This window comes from Dothidotthia symphoricarpi (genome assembly GCF_010015815.1).
Source record: "Dothidotthia symphoricarpi CBS 119687 unplaced genomic scaffold P153scaffold_4, whole genome shotgun sequence".
Lineage (NCBI taxonomy): Eukaryota > Fungi > Ascomycota > Dothideomycetes > Pleosporales > Dothidotthiaceae > Dothidotthia > Dothidotthia symphoricarpi.
This window is the reverse complement of record NW_022985011.1, coordinates 1,315,487-1,332,640: the sequence shown is the minus strand read 5'-3', so window position 1 is coordinate 1,332,640 and position 17,154 is coordinate 1,315,487. Positions and strand designations below refer to the sequence as shown.

Genomic DNA, 17,154 nt, shown 5'->3' with positions numbered 1-17,154 from the left:
TTCGAGGGTCAAATTAAAATGGCCGTGATAATGCAAGTTCCAAGTGTTGAGAAGTGTCGCGGGCGTTCCTCGGAGAGTCCAGGGTGTTGGGCATATTCATCGTGGAAGACCCCGCGGTCTCATGGACGTTCCATGTATGCAGTGCGTCGGCGAGCGCAGGATTTGAATCTCGGCGGCTGCTGACCAACACGACCCTGGTATTGCTTTAGGATCCCGTCCTCTTGATACGGCGGATTTCGCGAATTCTTCTTCAAATTATCGGGCACGTTTGTACATTGATTGATCATCCATCGCAGGGTTGCCATGTTCCCATCGTCTCTTCAGTCCGTCCGAGAAAGAGCTGGCAACAACTTCTTGCCACATCGTTGGAGTAACATAGGAAGGGTTGGCACTCGGGTAGCTCGACGAGGGAGGTAGTTGGCCTGGGGTCCCTTGAATACCGCTAGATTGTGGTGACGCGTTTGGAAGCTGATAGTTTGACTGGGCAGTATCATGTGGTCGGTGATCGTAGTTGGTGCCTGGAGGAGGGGGTCTTAGCGGCGGGGACGACTGGGAAGACGCGCTGGGGGGAGGCGTACCAAAGGCAACATTCCATTGACTGCAAAATGTTAGATCAGATCAAAGCCTTGGACTGCAATAAACACAATAACTCACTCGAAGATACGTTGGGGATTCCATTGCACACTTTCTGGCAGTTGCATGGCCGCTGTTGACTGGGGTGGACGTTGACCAGATGCCATCATGACCAGAGACTGAGCTACGGGAGAGTCAGCCTTCGATCCGTGGTCGGAAGTCGATATTGGTGGAGAGATGGGATGTGCATAGTAGTTAATCTGACCTGGCTGTTCCAACGGCGATGTTTGGCTCGGATGGCGAGGTCGATAATGTCCTTGGTTACTCAATGGACTAGATTGCGGAGCTACCTGCGGGCTTCCATAAGGAAACGATGGCTTCATTTCAAATGGCTTAGAAACATCTGCGGAAAATGCTTGACGAAGGCTATTGACTTGTTGTTGCATCTCAGGAATTGGCCAAGCTGGTGAACATGTTTCCAGAATGCGCATGTGTCTCACAAAGAAGTCTCTGGCGTCGCTATTGATTTCTGGGTCTGGGCAAGTGATCGCGACCTACTCTTTGTTAGGGGTTTAAACGTGGAGCGTATTGTGTTTACTCACAAGATGCAGCATAGTGCAGGTAAGCACCGCGTAAACGTGGAAGCTGATGCCTCTCACCATACACAATATGCCTGGCATGCCATATGTTCTTAAAATAGCCTCTTGAAGCTTACACATATTCTTAGCAGCCGAATAACACGTCATCATGTGTTGCTTCCAAATGCCATCATATGAGTCGGACACCGCATGGAGCTGTGGCCTGAAATGCATGACAATGGAGAGGAAATGATAGCTGTGTAAGTTGGCGAGGTAGTGAGATGGAATCCAGGGCGCCGAACCATCTTGCGGGTATACGATTCGCATATCGTCAGGAACCTCTCGGAGCCAAACAGAAAAGTCCGCGTTGTGACCGACAAAAGCCGGATCCAGGGCCCAGTCGTTCGTCTTCTTCCTCAACTTTCCGTACATCAAGGCCGACAGGTAGACGTTCTTTGCGACCCGGACGTACTGAACAAATTGACGGGCGATCTGGACTTCGGCGGGATCTTGGCCCGCGTTTGGACGCGGCATTTCGAAATCCACGGTGTCGAGATCAACTCCGAAATCATACCGGCCTGTGATTGGTCTGAGTATTGTTTATCCATGAGCACTAGAAGAGACTCACCTTGAGGGCCTCCAATCATGGCCTCAAAGACCAGACACATCTGCCACACCCTTGTCTTGGCAATACAGTCATGCACCGTTGACCCGCAGGACTTGTTCATCTGGTGGGTATCATAATGGTCGTGTAGTTCGAGGTCTTTAGCCATCGCAACTAGACCGACAACTGCCATCCACGAGCGCCAAAAGTAACCTCGCTTTGGCGAAGCCTCTCGGGCTTTCAACAATATGACCATCGCTTGCATGGTACTCAAACGAGATACGTCTCTGAAGCTTTCCTCGTGCCCTGACCTTATTAGCAAAAAGTATTATGAGAGAAAAAAACATAAGAACACTTACTAGAGGCAAGCGCAAGCCACTTGTTGCCGTCCTCAAGGTGGCCCAGCATCAGAGTAGTGCAAGCAAAAATGGCTTCAAGCATAAGGGGAGAGATTGAGTCGCGCGCGCTCTGCCACTGTTGGTAAAAATAGGCTTTGTTCACGACCGGGCAGTAGGGATGGATGTTGGTGAAGAAGTAGTCAAAGTATTGCAATGCTTGCTCTTCGGGAGGCATCATTTCAGGTGGAATGCGAACAGTAGGATCAAGGCTAACCGAGGCTGGCAGTTGGACCTCGTACTCCTCTTGTGCTGGCGTTTCGGCAAGTGACTTTTTCATGTTTGTAATGTATGGTGCTATGCGTGTCAGTGGAATTGATGTGAGCCCATTTCTGCGTTATGCTCACCGATTGCTGTGTGGTCAATCTTGAGTTCGCCCAAGGCATCGGCGAGATTCGGAACGGAGTCGCTCCTCCAGTGGGGCTCAGACTCTGGTGGAGTCATAGTCATGACAGAAGAGGGCGCCGGGCCCTGCGTGTACGTATGCGGAGCTTGGTAGCTCATGGACTGTTGCACAGCTTGGGGCTGCGACATGGGCGGATAGTGAACGGGCTCTTGCGGCTGCTGGTCGACGTAGGGCGAGGATTGATACATGTTGGAAACAGGAGTGGGGGGTAGAGGAGGTGGCATCTGGTGAGGCAGACCATGTTGCATCACGCTTTGTCGTTCATAGTCGTGCTGGGAAGGCGCGCCTGGGGGCGCATATTCGAGCGGCTTCGGCTCCAGTTCGAACGTCTGAGAACCAGTAAAGTCCTTGTCATAGCTGACGGTGGGCGGCACACAATTGAGCTTCAGGCGAATGCAAGCAGCGCAGGGCCATGCGTTTGTCGTGGCCGCGTCGCATTTGATTTTGCGCCTGCGACAGCCTTCACATGCTCTCATTACTGTTGCACATTAGCAGCTGATATGCGTCGCAGCAAGAGCGGCATATCAAACCTTTAAGACGCTTATGTCTATTGTCTGGATGCAAGTCAGTCATGCCTCACATGCAGCTCACACATGGGCCTCACGTACGCTCGTCTACGAAAACATAGGAACGCTGGTTCTCGCGGGGCGGCGCAAAGCTCGAGAAGCTCTGCATCTGAGCCGTCTGCGGCAGCAGTGGCCGTCCGGTCGTCTCTATGGGCATCTTGAGTGTCGATGGGACGAAAGAGGTCGGGATGATAGCGCGGGGTCGTCGGATGTCCACTAGGACGGTGAGGTTGTGTGCGGTGGAGAGCCGGCCAATTAGATGCAAAACTCGATCCGCTAGATGGGGCGGGAGGAACGTGGAAAAAGTCCACTTCAGCTGGAAGGCGCGATGAGACCGTCAAGGGTGCTAATGTACACTTTTACGGCGGGAGCGAAATCTCCACGACGCTGGACAATGTCTGGCTACAGGTAGACTAAAGCGCATAGAGATGAAGAGTGGAGCCGACGTCTGACATGCCGGGGGTTTCAACTGGGAAAGGTCCTGGAAAGCCTGGATCGCGATACGACGGTTCGCTGTTTTGTATGAAGGGGTATGCAGGCCGGCAGACAGGCGAGGGGTAGGCGAAGGACTTGTTGTAGGTGAGGGGATGCGACTTGCAGCTGCTAGGAGCCGCAACCAAATGCACAAATACCTGTTCGTAAGGCGCCCAAGCGCATAAACCCGTCTTGGAGGTGCAGCGGGCGATGGGAACTGCCGTTGTGTGGGGGCCTGTACTGGACCACAGGGATTTGGTGTCTCTGCGCGCTCGGGGGAACCTGAGTCGCACTTTCAGAGTAGCGGCAGGATGCTTTGGCGCGCCATCGTCATTTGCTAGGGCCCGCTTGAATATGAGCAGTGGGGAGAGGTGTCGTACAAAGTCGCCTTCTCACTCAGCTCGTCCAGGGCAATCCTGAGAGTCGTGTGCCCGGCAGTGCCCGGCAGTGCACGTACTCTTGCGTCTGTAGAAGAAAACAAGCATGGCGGCGAGCGCGTGGTTGGAGTGCAGAAAGCCACAGTGGCCGTTCATTCAAATTTCAGCCGCTGAAAGGATTTGCACTGCCTTGTCTGAAAACATAGGTTTGCCTGTAGCCGCAACCCCATAGGCTGTCCTACTGTGTAAGACACCACTCGCTGCTTTCCTGCCAGACGTGTTCTGGAATGCTTCATGCATGCTTCGAAAGCTTCCATGAACTTACAGCATCGCCAGCACATGTATCGGTGCCTGTGTTGGTGCTAGACTGGATTACAAATCCCTGACATGTTACATTTTGCAAAGCTAATTGGGCACGGCAAATGAGAGAGGGCGACGTGTGCATGCCCGGATTGCTCAGCATGGCCTCGGACTCAATAGGCCTTTGGCAGAGTGTTTGGACGGGTTGGACTCGCTCTGTGCTGGGTATGTCATGGTCATGCCATGGTCGAACGCTGGAGAAGCGGTATGTTTTTTCGCAACTTGGCTGAGCTGGTTGGGCTCTGACGGTGCAACACTATCGTGGTAGCATGCATGCGATGGATGAATGTCCATGGTCGGAATCGACTCGTTCCGTTGGGGCGGAAGAAGCGTGCCACGACAGCTTTGCGCAGACACGACTGCAGTGCATGCAGCGTGTGCATCATCAAGCTTGAGCTTAAATGCTGGTTGCATATTGATGGGCGGTGGAAGCATAGGAATTTGTTCCGCCAGACGCCGCATGCGGTATTGCTAGTAGACTAATTACCCTCCTCACGCGGCCGTGGTCGTCACCCACAAGCATGTCAAGCATGTGACGGCCGGAAATCTGGCCTCGGTGCGAGTGCGAAATCTAGCGGATGCTCCCGCAGCAGGAGCATGATGTATGTCCCTCGCATCGGTATCATCAGGCCGCTTACCACAGAGTTCCCGACTTCTCGGCTGGGCCCCCTGACTACGCGGGCCAAGTGCCTCGAGGAAAGCCCTAACGATCAGCAAAGATGCCGTCGACGTCGAGCTCTGCGCCTGTCGAGGGAGACACGGGCGGGCTTGGAAGCACGTGCAGCGTCCATCGTGTCAATCCGCGAGGGCGCATTGACTGGTGGCATCTGGTAGCCTTTGGCCGCATTGGGAGCATTGATAGCAATCTCGCGAGACGAGAGAGCCAGGGTTGTGGTTCTCGAGCTGAAGAGAGCAGGTGCAGGAGTTCCTGGTGACGTGAACCCCTGCCGTGCGCATCAAGCAGAAGTAGAAGCAGAAGCAGAAGCACTCGGATCTGCCAGGGACCTTTCTATTTGTTGCGCGGTGGGTGATCCTTGTTGAAGATTCTCAGGGTTGCCAGCCAATCAGCGCCGCTATGACGAAACTCGCCATGGTGGGGTAGTGACTTCCCGGAACGACTGGCAAGAGGCAAACTCCCCACGACCCCTCTTCCTCTCGACGCCAAATCAACAACGTCCATCGCCTGCCCACCATGGATCTCGACAAGGACAACGCCAACCCCACCATCCTGAACCCCTCCGATCTGCCGTCGCGTCGTGCTGAGTCGGCCGCGAGGAAGCGTGAGGATGGCGCGAGTGGCCTCTTCGATCGTCTGATACCGCGCCACGAATATCTCAACGATCCTTTTGAAGACTCTGCGTCGGCGAGTGATTCCGACGACGACAGCGTGGAAGCCATTGACGAGCAGGAGATTTATGGTCAGATCGCCACGCCTGCCTTCCCTGGCCAGTTCCTCGGCTAACCTGTTGTCCATCAGATCTCATCTCCAACATCTCCGACCCTGAGCATCCTCTCTCGCTCGGTTCGCTGGCTGTCGTAAACCTTCCCGACATTTACATCCTGCCGCCAGTCTCCCCGCTCTCCAACATCAGCACCGTTCTCGTCGAGGTCACACCCACCATCACGCATTGCTCGCTGGCTACCGTCATTGGCCTGGGCGTGCGCGTTCGACTCGAGCAAGCACTGCCACCTCGCTTTAGAGTCGATGTGCGCATCAAGAAGGGTACCCACAGCACAGACGAGGCGGTAAACAAGCAGCTTGGAGATAAGGAGAGGGTTGCTGCCGCACTCGAGAATGGCACATTGATGGGTGTACTGAGAAAGATGCTCTCCACCTGCGAGTGAGTCTGAATCATAGAGGCCTCCCGACGACATGCAGACAACACGCGATGAATGGGTAGTTTCACATCCAACTACACGATTGGGTCACCGTCCTGGTTAGGATCAAGTTGAACCATCAATCCGAGTGGGACAAGCTTTGCTCCCACGTTACAATCCGCGCCATAGAACGCTAGCAACATAAAAGGATATCTGCCATGGAAGAGTTGATTAGGAGTTCTGGTAAACACCGGTACGTCTAACAGCGAGGTCCGGCCGCAAACGTCAGGTTAAGGTTCAAGTTCGGGACAAGAGCACAGCTTGGACGGGGATCTCCACAAGATGCGCCGAATTATATGCTTCTTTTTGGTGGCCGGGCAGGCTTCTAGCGCAGCACAAGACAGCTGAAGTCGAGTCTAGCTAAGGAAATGGATGTCAACTGAGTCGGACCGTTCACCTAGCTAGCGTCAGATCTTGGGTCAGGGGTTGCACTTGTAGCTGCTGCGATCTCCTCGTGACTCATAAATACAAAGTTTGCAGAGTTAATGCAACCAAGCCTGCAGTAATAAGGCCGTTGGCCTTTCCCGCCAATCATGTATACTCCCAAGAAACAATTCAGCCTATTTACTGTTTGATGCTTGTCTCACCGTATTGCCCGTATGTTCGCTTTCGCTCCGACTTGCGCTTTTTAGCGGTTGAGTCAGCTGGTAGTGGCGCTTGTCAAGTCCGACTATCAAAGACTCGTAGTTGAAACATATATCGACGTCGCAGACGACACTGCATTACTTACCGTCACAACAACCATGCCCATACCCTTGAATATGCCACCCAGCTAAACGCGGCTGCGGTTACTTCCGCCACCAAAGCGTGCACATCACATGTGAAACTTGCGCGTGCATGGATCCGTGGTCAGTCAGGGGGAGTAGGTACTCAATCCCAACAAGAGGTCAGGTTAGGTAAGGTAAGCGTGGCGGAGATTAATAGAGTCTTGGGAGTGGAGAGTGGGCTTTTCTCCCTGGATTTCTGCCGGTGGCTGCTGTGGTGGGGTCTTGGACTATCCTTGTTTGTGGGTTTGAGTGGGAGGAGTGATGGATTGGTGGGTGGGGGTAGGGGGTTGTGGGTTCTTTGATGTTGGTTGGTTTCTGGAGGGTGTGTTGGGGAGTTGAATTTATGGGGTTGTGGGTGGCTGGTTTAGTCTTTGTTGAGTAGACGACGTTGTGATTGTTGTTGGTTTCCATGCAGAGATAGAGTTGTAGCTGGGATTGATCACTGTACACTCGGGATTGCAGCTTGGTGACGAAGAGAATATGTGTTGGAATGGATGACATATCTGCGACTATACAAACATCCGTAGTCGTCTGATAATATCGCGTAGATTGCGTACTCGACATCGAACAACTAGTTCATGAAACGTAGTCGATCTGGATCTTATTGAGTTTGCAAGCCAAGTACGTACTTTATGTAGTTCCTCGCTGTTAGCAGAAGGGCACTCAAGACGTTGATGACAATATGAATTGCACTTCTTTACCATCGCACGTCTGACGCCTCTCCTGGTAAAAATACGGCGATTCCTTCACTACATCCATCTTCTGTGCAGGTCCATAAATTAGCATTTCACCTTGACAAGTTAGGTTCATCACTGACATGACCCTGAAGCGAAATGCCCATCTGCCCTCCATGAACGTGGGATCTTGTGACTGGGGCAACACTCCATCTGCTGAGACATTGAAAGACTACATAAGACGACCATTGGTTAGGAGTTTCGCGAAGAAGCCGCATCGACGAGGTTAACTTTGAGACGTAAGTTTACATATAGAAAATAAGCTCAGAGCCGATAGAGACCTCCAAATGTTGAGGAAGCTCCTAGTCTCCTAATCATTGCATCTCGTACTTAACGTGCCACATCAACCAATGATCATCTTGTTGCTGTCGTAGGGCTCCTACCCACATGAGGTGCTCTATCCCTACCCATGTATCAACATAGAGTGCGCCACAGTCCAATGAAAGCGTGACAAACGAGCGAGGTTTAAACGTATCGTCGATTTCGCAACCATATCGTTCATGGGGCGGTGAGACTGACTTACTGACTTCAACAGCCGTTGGGGAGGTAAGTCGTTGACTGATTTCCAGGGACTTGACCTGACCCAGGGAATGTATACGTTTTTCGGCGGAGAGCGATTCGAAGCCGTTTGCTTTCGGACACTCACAATGTGCATCCGTAGGTGAGTTGAGAGGTGCGGGTCTGTCCGACTTTGCAATAAGTCCTTCTTGTTAAGCTGATATGACTGGCATTCGACGTTCACGTTAAACCAGAACAGCGACCAGACGCTTCACCTATCGCACTCAAGTCGACTCTGCGTATAAGAGAAGATGGCTCTGATTGACATGTAGCTTTTTCTTGACCGGTACCACAACATGTCAATAGCACTCACCCTAAAAGGAGTAATGTCGCTATGAACCTATTTCAATCGTTCCATACATAATTTGAATTGATTTACTCCACCAGATTCATTTACTTCACAACGTCTCAATCCTACCATTGATCACTTTCACTCATACATATACTAGGCGAGTTTTGAAAAAATCTCAATTGCTTGATTGTGCATTGTCAAAACGATCGATCAATCGATCGACCAATATACATAGAATACAAGGCAGAACCACCACTTTTTCCAACTCCCATACTCTCCGCACTCTCTAGTATGTACGCTTGAATGGCGGTACAGCCTTGCACTCGTTCTCGTCCAGTGTTGTGCCAACGACCTTCCTGTAGCCCAACTCGGTCTTGCCGTGCGGCTGCTTCTGCCATGACAGTGTGTGTTTCATCCATTTCTCGTCGTCACGGTCAGGGAAATCCTCACGAGCGTGTGCACCTCTTGATTCCTGGCGGTTGGCAGCCGATTCAGCGGTTTGAACAGCGCAAGTAAGCAAGTTCCTCAATTCGAGGGTCTCGACGAGGTCAGAGTTCCAAATCATGCTGCGGTCCTTGATACCAACATCTGCAAAAGTGTTGTCAACCTCGTGCATCTTCTTGACACCCTCGTCGAGCGATTCCTGAGTTCGGAAGACGGCGACGTCAGTCTGCATGACCTTCTGCATGGCCAGGCGGATCTCGGCAGTCGATTTGGAGCCATCGGCGGTGCGGACCTTGTCGATAACGGCGATGGAGTCGGCACCAGCATCGGCAGCGATGGGGTCAGCCTTCTGGCCTGGGCTGAAGTTGTCGCGAATGGTGTGAGATACAGCACGGCCGAAGACGATGAGATCCAGAAGGGAGTTGGCACCGAGACGGTTAGCACCGTGGACAGATACCGATGCGGCCTCACCGCAGGCGAACAGACCGGGGACGACTTGGTCTTGACCTTGCGCATCCTGTGTGATGACCTCACCAGTGTACTTGGTCGGGATACCACCCATGTTGTAGTGGACAGTGGGCAAGACGGGGATGGGCTGCTTGGTAACATCGACACCGGCGAAAATGGCGGCAGTCTCGGAGATACCAGGCAGACGCTCGTGAAGGACCTCAGGAGGAAGATGGCTGAGTTGAAGGTAGATGTGGTCCTTGTCGGGACCAACACCACGACCTTCACGGATTTCAAGGGTCATTGATCGGGAAACAACATCGCGGGAGGCAAGATCCTTGGCGGTTGGCGCATATCGCTCCATAAATCGTTCACCTTCGGAGTTGAGGAGATAACCACCCTCACCACGGGAACCCTCGGTGATCAAGCATCCAGCACCGTAGATACCCGTGGGATGGAATTGGACGAACTCGAGATCCTGGTTGGGCAGACCTGCACGAGCGACCATCGCCATACCGTCACCAGTGCAAGTGTGGGCGGATGTGCAGCTGAAGTAAGCACGTCCGTAACCTCCAGTGGCCAAGACGGTGTTCTTCGCAATGAACCTGTGGATCGTTCCGTCCTCTTGGTTGTACGCAACAACACCCTTGCAGACGCCATCTTCCATAATCAGATCAGTGGCAAAGTACTCGATAAAGTACTTGGTGTTGTGTCGCAGAGATTGTCCATAGAGCGTGTGCAGAAGAGCGTGACCGGTTCTGTCAGCAGCAGCGCAGCATCGGTAAGCCTGTCCACCCTTGCCGTACTTCTGAGATTGACCACCGAAAGCGCGCTGGTAACTATGGCGGGTCAGTATGCTACAGATGCTACCGTGGAAGGAAGATCATACATTTTGCCTTCATCAGTTCTTGAGAAGGGGCAGCCGTAGTTCTCAAGCTCAATAACGGACTGCGGGGCTTCTCTTGTCATGTAGTGAATAGCATCCTGGTCACCCAGCCAATCTGAACCCTTGACGGTGTCGTACATGTGCCATCTCCAGTCGTCCTCATGCATGCTAAACGCTTTCGTCAGCCTCGGTCTCTTTCATGCGTCGCGAGTCTTCAACGTACTTTCCAAGCGCGGCATTGATACCACCCTGTGCGGCTACGGTATGCGATCGAGTGGGGAAAAGCTTTGATATGCAGGCTGTGTTGAAGCCTGCTTCAGCGAGACCGAAAGCTGCTCGCAGACCAGCTCCTCCAGCACCAACAACGATGGCATCGTACTCGTGGTCGATGACGGGGTATTTTTGAGAAATGAATCCAGAGGCTTCCTTCGCCCTCAGAGCCTCGGTACCGAAAATACGGGCGGCAGGTCGTGTGGACGAGAAGGCTCGCGAAGGTGTGCGGAAGCTCTTCGAGAGCTAATGCGACCACTGTTAGCCATTGATCTGTACAATCGTCCCAGAAGCGATGCAAATTCCCATGAAAACCACGCGAAAGCATCGAGACAACTCGACATTGCGCGGGTTCTCTGCCAACGTCGTGGGAATATGGCACACGCCTCGATGCGGAGAGTGCCGGGTGCCGGACATGCGGAGGCGGCCAGACGACGCGGGGAGCTTCAGAGCACACTCACCTGGCTTGCGAACTGCGTGCGACGCATCCTGAGACAGCTCATAATGGCGATAGCCTGGAGTGGAGAGTGGTGGAGGAGGTGCTTGGTGTTTTGAACGCCCGATGTCGATGATGGGTTCAATGACAAACGGGAACCTCTGGGCGTTGATTGGGCCAATCCAAGGCCTCGGCTTTATGGAGAAAGCAGCCTGTATCGTCTGACCCGGCTTTTCTTCTTGAACACGATGGACGTTTGCCCCAAGTCATCAATCATCAAGGTGCCACTGGTGCTTCCCTGACTAACACGCCTGGTCGAGCCCATCCACTCTTTCGCCGCTGGTGTTGCAGATGCGTGACAACCATCGTTGTCGTCATGACAAGTGCAGCTCATCATCTGGAGACCCCACATCTATTTTTGCCAGATATTAACCTACCGACTACGGCACCATCTCAAGCACGATGCATTTGTTACTCCTTTACACTGACCAGGCTTGTCTCAGAAGTAGCTTCAGAAAACAACTGCTCAGCACACGAAAAGCGGGGCTCCAAAAGAGGGCCGCAAGTCAATCTCGTGCAGTGACTAGCGATGGAGATGGCCTCAGAATAGTGCAGTGTTTCGATTTATGTACTATCGCATCTTATTTGGACTGTGAGCGTCCCAACACTGATTCAGTCGATCTACAATCTAATTTTGCATGAGGTTACTAGCAGTGCATGTGAAAAGGCAAAATCACGACATCGGATAGTCAAACATCAGAAATATGGGGCAGTGCACATAAGCATGAATTGGGAATCATTGAATTTTTCTTCAGATGCTCGTCATGGTCGGCATCAATATGATAGACCTATCCCGTTCGCCATAAAGTTCATGAGGAAAGAGAAACTCCACCACCACCGCCAATTTTCTAAGCAGAGGTCTGGAGGTCCTTCTTGAGCGTACCCTCGTACTGCTTCTTCTCCGCCGCTGTCTGGTATGCACCGTGACCGAACTTGGACGAGGTATCGATCCACTTGAGCTCGACCTTCTCCAGCGACCTCCTGCTGGTGTGAATGAACATGGACTTGCGGAGAGTCACGACACGCTTCTTAACACCGGGGCAGGCACCCTTGATAAGAACGAAGTCGTTCTTGACCTCACCGTAACGGACGAAGCCACCCATACTAGAAGTTGTCAGCGGGGTCAATGCATTGAAGAATGTGGAACTTACGGGGTGATCTGCTTCTTGGAGACATCGAAGTCAGTCGAGGCGTTACCCTCATCGTCACCCTTACCGATACGGTAGATCTTGTGGTTGACGGAGGTACGGTGGTGGTAACCCATCTGACCAGCACGGGCAACAGTCCACTGGACGTGGGCAGGATGCCAAGCACCGATACAGGCGACCTTGCGGAGACCCTTGTGAGTCTTACGAGGAAGCTTCTTGGTTCCCCATCGGGCGGTGACACCGCTGTATCCGTGACCCTTGGTGACGGCAATGACATCGATCATCTCGTTGTCCTCGAAGATGGAGCTGATCTCGATTGGCTTCTCGAACAGTCCGTGGCCGTATGAGACCTTGTCGGCGATGCTGCCACCGTTGACCTGGATCTCCATAAGGTGGGCCTTCTTCTGCTTGAGCGGGGTCTTGTGGATCTGAGTGTGGGCGAGGACGCGGACGACGGTGCAGTACTTCTTGATGCGCTCGAGCTCGCGGGTGATGGACGAGCCGCTGCTCTCGGAGTGCTTCTTGGCGTACTTGGTGAAGGCCTTCTTCTTGCTCTTGTACCAGTTACGGTAGAAGCGGCGCTTGACCTCGTCGCTCAAGTGCTCAGCCCAGACGGTGGTGAGCGAGCGCAGACCGCGGGGAGTCTCGATGTAGCCGACAATACCGACAGCGATCATCTGGAGTGCTGTTAGTTGTGGGCCCCAATTCCTCGCGGATCGATATCGCCTACCGGAGGAGTCTCAATGACAGTGACGGCCTCGACAATCTCCTTCTTGTGCAACTTCGCACCCGGACGGTCGAGATCGCGGACGATGGTCGACATACCGGCCTTGTAACCCATGGCGGCCGTCAGGTGGACGGGCTTCTTGGGGTCATCCTTGGGGAAGCTGGCGGTTGCGTGAGCATGCTGAACTTCGAACTTTTCGCGGTGCGGGCGTCGCAATTACCTCTTCACCTTACCCCTGTGCCTGGCGGCGCGCTTTCGGGGCAAGAATGCCAGTGACCCGTGACGGGGAGCCTCGAACTTCCTGTGAGACATGGCTGTTCGATGTGCTGTGGGTTAGTGTCGAGGTTGCGTGTTCGTCAAAGCGAAGAATATTGGAAATAGTGTGCGATGCCAAGTGCGGCGGAAGTCTGTGCTTCTACACTAACCACTTATGTCTTGAACCCCAAAATCGAAGGTACTCCGTTATCCAAGACTCGTCTGTATTGACTGGCAAAGTTGACATCAAAGTTCTACCCGTCCTAACAATAGTATCACTAGCAGATCTTCGCCCTTGGTACCTAGCCAGAATATCTATACCAACTGCAATTTATTGCCTACGTTAGATGGTCCAGGCTAATCCTTCTCTATCACGCGATCAAAGGTGCGAATTTGTCTAGCCAACGTAGAATATTATAGTAGTCTTGTATGTTGCCTGTGAAAGGATATTCGAGTTCTAACGCGACAGAAACCAAGAGCTAGAAAGACCGAGTTGAAACAACATGGGTATATATAATCAAGCAGATCTTGCCATAACCATTGTTCGATAGGAGTCCAGTAAGGCCGTTTCTAATGATAACAACATTCTATGTCATTATGTCTCTTTCCAAGAGACCTACAGCCTTCTGCGATGGCCGCTGTTCTCTGCAACTTGAGGTCTTTGTGATACTATGGCGTGTCTAAATCGGAGAGATGTAGGCGTGTAATAATACTATTAAACTTCGTGCCATCTATCCTAAGCCTGGAAACTGTGTTTGTTGAGACTAGGCTGATTTCTCATACCTAGATGACATATGATATCCTTGCTTTGTCCTTACCTGAGTGAACATGATTCTGGAAACCGGCTCTCAATTAGTCGGCATACCCGGAACTAAGCTGCAGCGAAAACTTACAACAGCTTGACAACTACAAGCACAATTTCCCCAAGATTTAAGCGTTGTACTTGTTACTAGTATACATGCAGCCGACTTTGACTGTAGCATCTAAAATTGTAGTTCAGTTGCTTTGTATTGCTGAGAAGACCCTAGCTCAATTCCAGGTGTTTCAAGTAACCGAGAGACTGGGTTGTCTGTAGAATCAGTTGTTACTTGGGCAACCTTAGCAGGCACACATTCTACGCTCATGATTCCTGATGCAGACTACTTGTAAATCAAGCGTGTTCAGACATGTTATTGTTTCAACAACCATCGATAACCTAGCACTAACATAGCCCTTTGCTTTGAGCATCTCGTTTTCGAAAATGACAAGACAATGCCTTGAGCTCGGTGTCGAGAACAAGCTGAACCACAACCTTGCCAGTTGTACGGCGCGGTGAATTCCGTATGAAAACCCTGCCAGTTGACCATCTGTCGGAGAAAGCGAGACTGTGTTGCGCTCTAGCTATTTGGTCCATTATGGCCATGGGAGGTCGGGGTCCAAAGTTGCTGCGGCGGTGCAACCGTGAGACCTCTTACGGTACCGTCCACAATTTAGCGTAGGTGCCAAGCTAAGTTCACCCCACTGAAGCCCGCGATACCAACTGCCCACTTGTCTCTCGTACCTGCGCTGCTGTTTCTCCTTGCACCCTCGCCTGCTCGTCACCCTGCGCCCGAAGTCTCTCCGATCCACGCCTGTCCCGCTGCTGGCACCGCATTCGTCCACCTCATAACCGCCGCTCGCCAACTACATCATCCAGCACAACCCTGCCCGCCCGCCAGCCTCGACGTCGACGCTACAACCCACCTCGCCCGGCCATAGCTTGCTAGTTGCGATAGTAGCTGTCTACATCACCCTGCAATCAGGACTCTGACAAGTTCCAATCGCTTCTATCGAGTCCCGCTGCGTGCCCCGCAGTCCTGGTCCTGGAATCATGGTTGAAGCAGAGGGCAGTGGCAGCCCCACGACGTGGAAGTTCACGCAGTATGTTTGCTTGCATCCCTCCTTCTTTCCCAAAACAACTTTGAGACTCCGTGTCAACAACTTTACCCCGCACACAAGCATGTCGCCTCCATGGCAGAACTGACCATAATAGGTGCTTCGGCGACAAAGGAGATGTCGAGGATATAACAGAAGGTATGGTCCCTGCCGGCACCATCTGCTTCAACATACGGTCCATGGCAGCTGGGTTTACAGTTGCTGACAGCAGGCACAGCGGACATCATCTCGACCGTCGAGTTCGACCAGACGGGCAACTATCTCGCGACGGGTGACAAGGGTGGTCGCGTGGTGCTGTTCGAGAGGAACGAGACGGTACGCTGGTCTCTTGCAATTTCTACAGCTGTGCGTGGGACTGACAACAAGCTAGAAAAAAACATGCGAGTACAAGTTCCACACCGAGTTCCAATCGCACGAGCCTGAGTTCGACTACCTCAAATCCCTCGAAATCGAAGAGAAGATCAACAAGATCAAGTGGTGCCGTCGACAGAACGCCTCGCACTACCTCCTCTCCACAAATGACAAAACAATCAAGCTGTGGAAGGTATTTGAGAAGTCGCTGAAGGTCGTGGCAGAGAACAATCTATCACACGAATTGACACCCGGAGGTGGGGTTGCTGGTGGAGGCGGGCCTGTCAGGAACCCAAACGCGCAATTCCGTACCGCCACTGACCTGAAGCTCCCCCGACTGACTCATCACGACACTGTCGTCGCCGCCGTACCTCGAAAGACATATGCAAACGCGCACGCCTACCACATCAACAGCATATCCGTGAACAGTGACGGCGAGACGTTCATTAGTAGCGATGATCTGCGCATCAACTTATGGAACCTCAACATACAGGACCAGAGCTTCAACATTGTGGACATCAAACCGGCCAACATGGAAGAGCTCACAGAAGTCATCACTGCTGCCGAGTTTCACCCTATAAGCTGTAACTGGTTCATGTATGCCAGCTCGAAAGGCACTATCAAACTGGCAGATATGCGAGAGAGTGCGTTATGCGACCAGCACGCGAAGCGTAAGTTGCTGAACGCATTACAACATAGATACACTCAAACTGACATTTCGAACAGAGTTCGAGCAAGAAGAAGACCCGTCTTCGCGTTCTTTCTTCTCTGAGATCATTTCCTCAATCTCTGACGTACGATTCTCCCATGATGGACGATATATCCTCTCACGCGACTATCTCACCGTCAAGATCTGGGACGTGAACATGGAGCGAACGCCAGTCAAGACGATTCCAATCCACGAACACCTACGACCCAGGTTGTGCGACACTTACGAAAATGATAGTATCTTCGACAAGTTTGAGGTTGTCTTCTCGGGCGATGCCAAGAACGTCATGACTGGCAGCTACAACAATAACTTCATGATCTATCCCTCAGACGCAGAGAAAGACACCGAAGTGGTACTTCAGGCTGACAAGTCGGCGTTCAAAGCCAAGAAGGTCGGTATTCCTCAACCGATGAACTCATCAGCCAGCCCAACAGGTAGTTCTGGTAAGAAGGGCGGTTCAAGAGCCGGCAGCCCTGCCGCTGGCGCAGGAGGACAAGGGCAGCGAATGAGGAAGGAGACGGACGCGGACCAGATCGACTTTAACAAGAAGATTCTGCACATGAGTTGGCATCCATTTGAGGACAGCATCGCCATTGCCGCGACAAACAACGTAAGCAGCCATGTCGTTCCAAGTACACTTTTCACGTCGCTAATATGCTGCAGCTTTTCGTCTTTTCTGCGTTGTAAGAAATTAGACTCGCGGGCATGGAGCTATTCTCCAAGGTATTCGCGAATAGAAATACCTATTTGCGCATTCTTTGGCGATATATTCCTCCTCTTTGCTTCACTCGGGTTTGGCAACTGCTTGTTCTGCGACGCTGGGTCGATAGATATGGACCACTCATGATGAACAAGTGCGATGATGTCAGGACGCACACGCCGAACAGATGAACGATTGCAATGTAGATTGGACCCACTACCATAACGAATTTGAAGTGGTGCAAA

General features: G+C 52.2%; 6 protein-coding genes across 6 annotated transcripts; 2 read left to right on the top strand and 4 right to left on the bottom strand.

The window, feature by feature from the left end:
* Positions 1–255: 255 nt before the first annotated feature.
* Positions 256–2,804, bottom strand: P153DRAFT_283148 (uncharacterized protein; the record flags this gene model as incomplete). The annotated part of the gene is made up of 6 exons (XM_033663246.1): positions 256–598; positions 655–1,127; positions 1,176–1,729; positions 1,780–2,061; positions 2,115–2,447; positions 2,498–2,804. The coding sequence occupies 6 exons, from the start codon at positions 2,802–2,804 to the stop codon at positions 256–258; spliced, it is 2,292 nt and encodes a 763-aa protein (XP_033527358.1).
* A 731-nt stretch (positions 2,805–3,535) lies between these two features.
* On the bottom strand, positions 3,536–4,081 carry P153DRAFT_382593 (uncharacterized protein; the record flags this gene model as incomplete). Its single annotated transcript, XM_033670161.1, has 2 exons — positions 3,536–3,984; positions 4,054–4,081. The coding sequence occupies 2 exons, from the start codon at positions 4,079–4,081 to the stop codon at positions 3,536–3,538; spliced, it is 477 nt and encodes a 158-aa protein (XP_033527357.1).
* A 1,444-nt stretch (positions 4,082–5,525) lies between these two features.
* P153DRAFT_373612 (uncharacterized protein) lies at positions 5,526–6,178 on the top strand (the record flags this gene model as incomplete). The annotated part of the gene is made up of 2 exons (XM_033669465.1): positions 5,526–5,751; positions 5,811–6,178. The coding sequence occupies 2 exons, from the start codon at positions 5,526–5,528 to the stop codon at positions 6,176–6,178; spliced, it is 594 nt and encodes a 197-aa protein (XP_033527356.1).
* A 2,610-nt stretch (positions 6,179–8,788) lies between these two features.
* P153DRAFT_364218 (succinate dehydrogenase flavo protein-like protein subunit) lies at positions 8,789–11,228 on the bottom strand. The gene is given in 4 exon segments (XM_033667553.1): positions 8,789–10,292; positions 10,343–10,507; positions 10,563–10,857; positions 10,868–11,228. 4 exon segments carry the CDS (start codon positions 10,935–10,937, stop codon positions 8,849–8,851), a joined length of 1,974 nt encoding a protein of 657 aa, XP_033527355.1. The 5' UTR covers positions 10,938–11,228; the 3' UTR covers positions 8,789–8,848.
* Positions 11,229–11,760: 532 nt separating this feature from the next.
* Positions 11,761–13,307, bottom strand: P153DRAFT_364217 (uncharacterized protein). The gene is made up of 4 exons (XM_033667552.1): positions 13,201–13,307; positions 12,984–13,140; positions 12,257–12,930; positions 11,761–12,209 (listed from the first exon to the last, which is right to left on the bottom strand). Exons 1-4 carry the CDS (start codon positions 13,290–13,292, stop codon positions 11,954–11,956), a joined length of 1,179 nt encoding a protein of 392 aa, XP_033527354.1. The 5' UTR covers positions 13,293–13,307; the 3' UTR covers positions 11,761–11,953.
* Positions 13,308–14,763: 1,456 nt separating this feature from the next.
* Positions 14,764–17,051, top strand: P153DRAFT_364216 (protein phosphatase 2A regulatory subunit PR55). The gene is made up of 6 exons (XM_033667551.1): positions 14,764–15,134; positions 15,247–15,287; positions 15,367–15,464; positions 15,520–16,171; positions 16,227–16,819; positions 16,873–17,051. Exons 1-6 carry the CDS (start codon positions 15,085–15,087, stop codon positions 16,894–16,896), a joined length of 1,458 nt encoding a protein of 485 aa, XP_033527353.1. The 5' UTR covers positions 14,764–15,084; the 3' UTR covers positions 16,897–17,051.
* Positions 17,052–17,154: the final 103 nt, after the last annotated feature.

Bases quoted from the DNA above. Each gene is read 5' to 3' on its own strand.
- P153DRAFT_364216 (XM_033667551.1), top strand. From the start codon at position 15,085: ATGGTTGAAGCAGAGGGCAGTGGCAGCCCCACGACGTGGAAGTTCACG. The intron at 15,135-15,246 runs GTATGTTTGCTT...TGACCATAATAG, and splicing joins ACGACGTGGAAGTTCACGCA to GTGCTTCGGCGACAAAGGAG. The intron at 16,820-16,872 runs GTAAGCAGCCAT...AATATGCTGCAG, and splicing joins CCATTGCCGCGACAAACAAC to CTTTTCGTCTTTTCTGCGTT.
- P153DRAFT_364218 (XM_033667553.1), bottom strand. From the start codon at position 10,937: ATGCTTTCGCGTGGTTTTCATGGGAATTTGCATCGCTTCTGGGACGAT. The intron at 10,508-10,562 runs GTACGTTGAAGA...GAAAGCGTTTAG, and splicing joins ATCAATGCCGCGCTTGGAAA to CATGCATGAGGACGACTGGA. The intron at 10,293-10,342 runs GTATGATCTTCC...GACCCGCCATAG, and splicing joins AGAACTGATGAAGGCAAAAT to TTACCAGCGCGCTTTCGGTG.
- P153DRAFT_364217 (XM_033667552.1), bottom strand. From the start codon at position 13,292: ATGTCTCACAGGAAGTTCGAGGCTCCCCGTCACGGGTCACTGGCATTC. The intron at 13,141-13,200 runs GTAATTGCGACG...CGCAACCGCCAG, and splicing joins CACAGGGGTAAGGTGAAGAG to CTTCCCCAAGGATGACCCCA. The intron at 12,210-12,256 runs GTAAGTTCCACA...GACAACTTCTAG, and splicing joins TCCAAGAAGCAGATCACCCC to TATGGGTGGCTTCGTCCGTT.